This window comes from Cynoglossus semilaevis, chromosome 20 (genome assembly GCF_000523025.1).
Source record: "Cynoglossus semilaevis isolate Cse_v1.0 chromosome 20, Cse_v1.0, whole genome shotgun sequence".
Classification (NCBI taxonomy): domain Eukaryota; kingdom Metazoa; phylum Chordata; class Actinopteri; order Pleuronectiformes; family Cynoglossidae; genus Cynoglossus; species Cynoglossus semilaevis.
The window spans coordinates 5,479,283-5,481,677 of NC_024326.1; the positions used below are offsets into that span (position 1 = coordinate 5,479,283).

The 2,395-nt window shown below is 54.2% G+C and overlaps 1 protein-coding gene across 1 annotated transcript in view; it reads left to right on the plus strand.

Moving 5' to 3' along the window:
- LOC112488729 (uncharacterized) overlaps positions 1–1,815 on the plus strand; it is a 4,889-nt gene extending 3,074 nt beyond the window's left edge. Inside the window, exon 2 of the mRNA XM_025066340.1 lies at positions 561–1,815. Coding sequence (XP_024922108.1) covers positions 561–1,511 — 951 coding nt within the window. The 3' untranslated portion in view covers positions 1,512–1,815. The remainder of the gene's footprint in view (positions 1–560) is intronic.
- The last annotated feature ends 580 nt before the right edge of the window (positions 1,816–2,395 follow it).

Below are 2,395 nucleotides of genomic sequence, written 5' to 3' on the forward strand. Positions count from 1 at the left end.
CAGGAGAGACGAGTGTGTGGGGGAGACGAGGCTGTGGGGGAGACGAGGCTGTGGGGGAGACGAGGCTGTGGGGGAGATCATTTATTCACATCAGCAGATTTATTTTCTGCTGCTCATTATCTTTTCTGTGTTTTTCCTTTATTTATTAAGCCCATTGCATGGTTCTTCTTCTATTTAATTTCCAAATATTTTATCTCTCAATCACTTCACCCGCCCTCCCCCTCCTCCCCCCTCATCTCCCGACCACAGTGCAGTGTTAGCTCATTCTAGTCTTTAATCTCTGGCTCCTTCCTGCTGCGTTTCCCTCCGCTCCGTCCACATCATCATCGCTCTCAGCCTTTCTGTTGTTCACATCATTGAAACCTCTATGATCAGACAGCACATCGGGCCTCGCCCCCTATGTTTGGAGCACAAGCACCAAAAAACAAAAACGACAGACGACTCCATATCAAACTCATCCCTAGGGGGCATCGGTTCCATTCCATGTTTGTACTTTTCTAACCAAACCCGGCGACTCTGCACCGTACCTCCCCCCTGACGCCGCTCATGCTCCCCTCCAGGTGCAGCCAGAGACCCTGTCCAGGGAGCCTAATCTGGTCATGACCCGATCCGGCTCCATGGTCGGCCAGGGCCACGGGGTAGGAAGCTGGATGGGCGACTCCTCCACGCTCCCTCTGGCGGGGCGCCGGGCGTCTCGTTCTGGATTATCCCCCAAACGCACCAGCTCCAGCCAGGCCGAGTCTGACTCCAGCGGGGGAGGCGGAGGGGGAGGGAATGATAACGGGAGCTTCTCCGCAGATGGACAGCAGCAGCTTCCTGCCAGTGGACGCAACTATGCCAGTGTCCTGCAGGGGGAGCTGTCTGGACACAGGGACTACGCCGGCACCCTGGGGAGGGGTGGACTGGAGATGGGGAGCAACTTTGTGGTGTCCAGGCCAGACAGGGAGGGAGGGGGCATATCAGTGACCGGGACCCCGCCTGGCTTTATCGGGGACTGGCGTGATGGGGTGGGTTTGGGGGGCTTCATTTTGGGGAGGAGGGATATGAGCCCGCAGCTTTTGCCCTTTCCGGGGCAACCTCGAGGAGCGTACAGTGGAGTGGTGGGCTTTGGAGCCGGTTGGGTTCCGGGGATGGAGGCGACGAGAGGTAGCCATGGGCACGGGGGGCCCTCCTTGGCGTTGAGGGTGGGGGAGTTCCTGCGTCTGCGTCTGGCCCAGGTCACCTTTGACCCCTCGCAGCCACCGTACGACTCGGTGCAGGTGTTCGGCCTGGAGGGAACAGGCTCCCGGGCGGGGTCGCTCAGCTCCCTGGAGAGTGAAGGGGAGAAGGATCCAGAGAAGGAGGATTGGGGGGCTGGGCTGGAGGAGTGGGGTCCGCAGTTCCACAAGTTATCCCAACTGTTTAAGGAGAGAGAGAAGGAGAGGGAGGAGAAGGAAGAGGTGAAAGAAACCAGAGATGAGGCCGAGAAAAAGGAGAGAAGAGAGAGGGATGGAGAGGAGGGGAAAGACTGAGGGGGAGAGGGGAGGAAAAAAAAAACAACAAATGGGGCAAAAGGGGGGTCGAGAGGGAGAGAGGGAATAGGAGGATGATGAAAAGGCAACTGGAGCTGAAATAATGTGAAGAGAAGTTAAAGGGGAGAAAGATGAAGAGGCAAAGTAATAAAAAGAGACGGAGAAAAATGAGCCCAGGGAGGATTGAGAGGGTGAGGGCAGGGGAGGGAGTGATTGATGTAATTTAAAGCAATAAGTGTTGAAACACTGATATGGTTGAGCACAGACACTGAGACGAAGCAGAGGCCGCTCCTGCTGGAGGCAGCAACAATTTGTTAAAGACTTTGGACAAAGAAAAACAACCCAAACATCCAGGACTCGATTCTTCGATTTTCAGCTCTCACGTATGGAATGAGAAGCAGCCAGAAAACAAAGGATGGAAGGTGTGTGTGTGTGTGTGTGGAGCAGACAGTTTGCTGCTCTGTTTGTTTGTCTGCATGTGTGATTGAAATCTGGGAGTGAGCAGAACTCGTGAGTCTCTGACAGAGATAAAGACGGAGGAGAATCAGTGGAGATGCTGACGATTCCACGGACGCAGCGTCAGTTTTAACGGCCGAGGTGGAAGAGTAAACATTTGTAAAGAGGAAGTTTGGAAACTTGCATCACACTCTGGGGATGAATTATGTATATGTGAGTATGAAGTGAGTGGAACAGTCGGAGTATGTACAGAGACACTGGTGGGGGGGTGAGGGGGGGGAGACGATTGTACAGAAACGGTTGCTCTTTATTCCATCTGCTGCGGCAGAAGATTGAATTATTCAGCTCCACTATTTCATTCCAAATGAAAGTGATGAATCATTTAAATCCTGCAAAACACCCCCCCCCCCCCCCCCCCACCCCCTCCC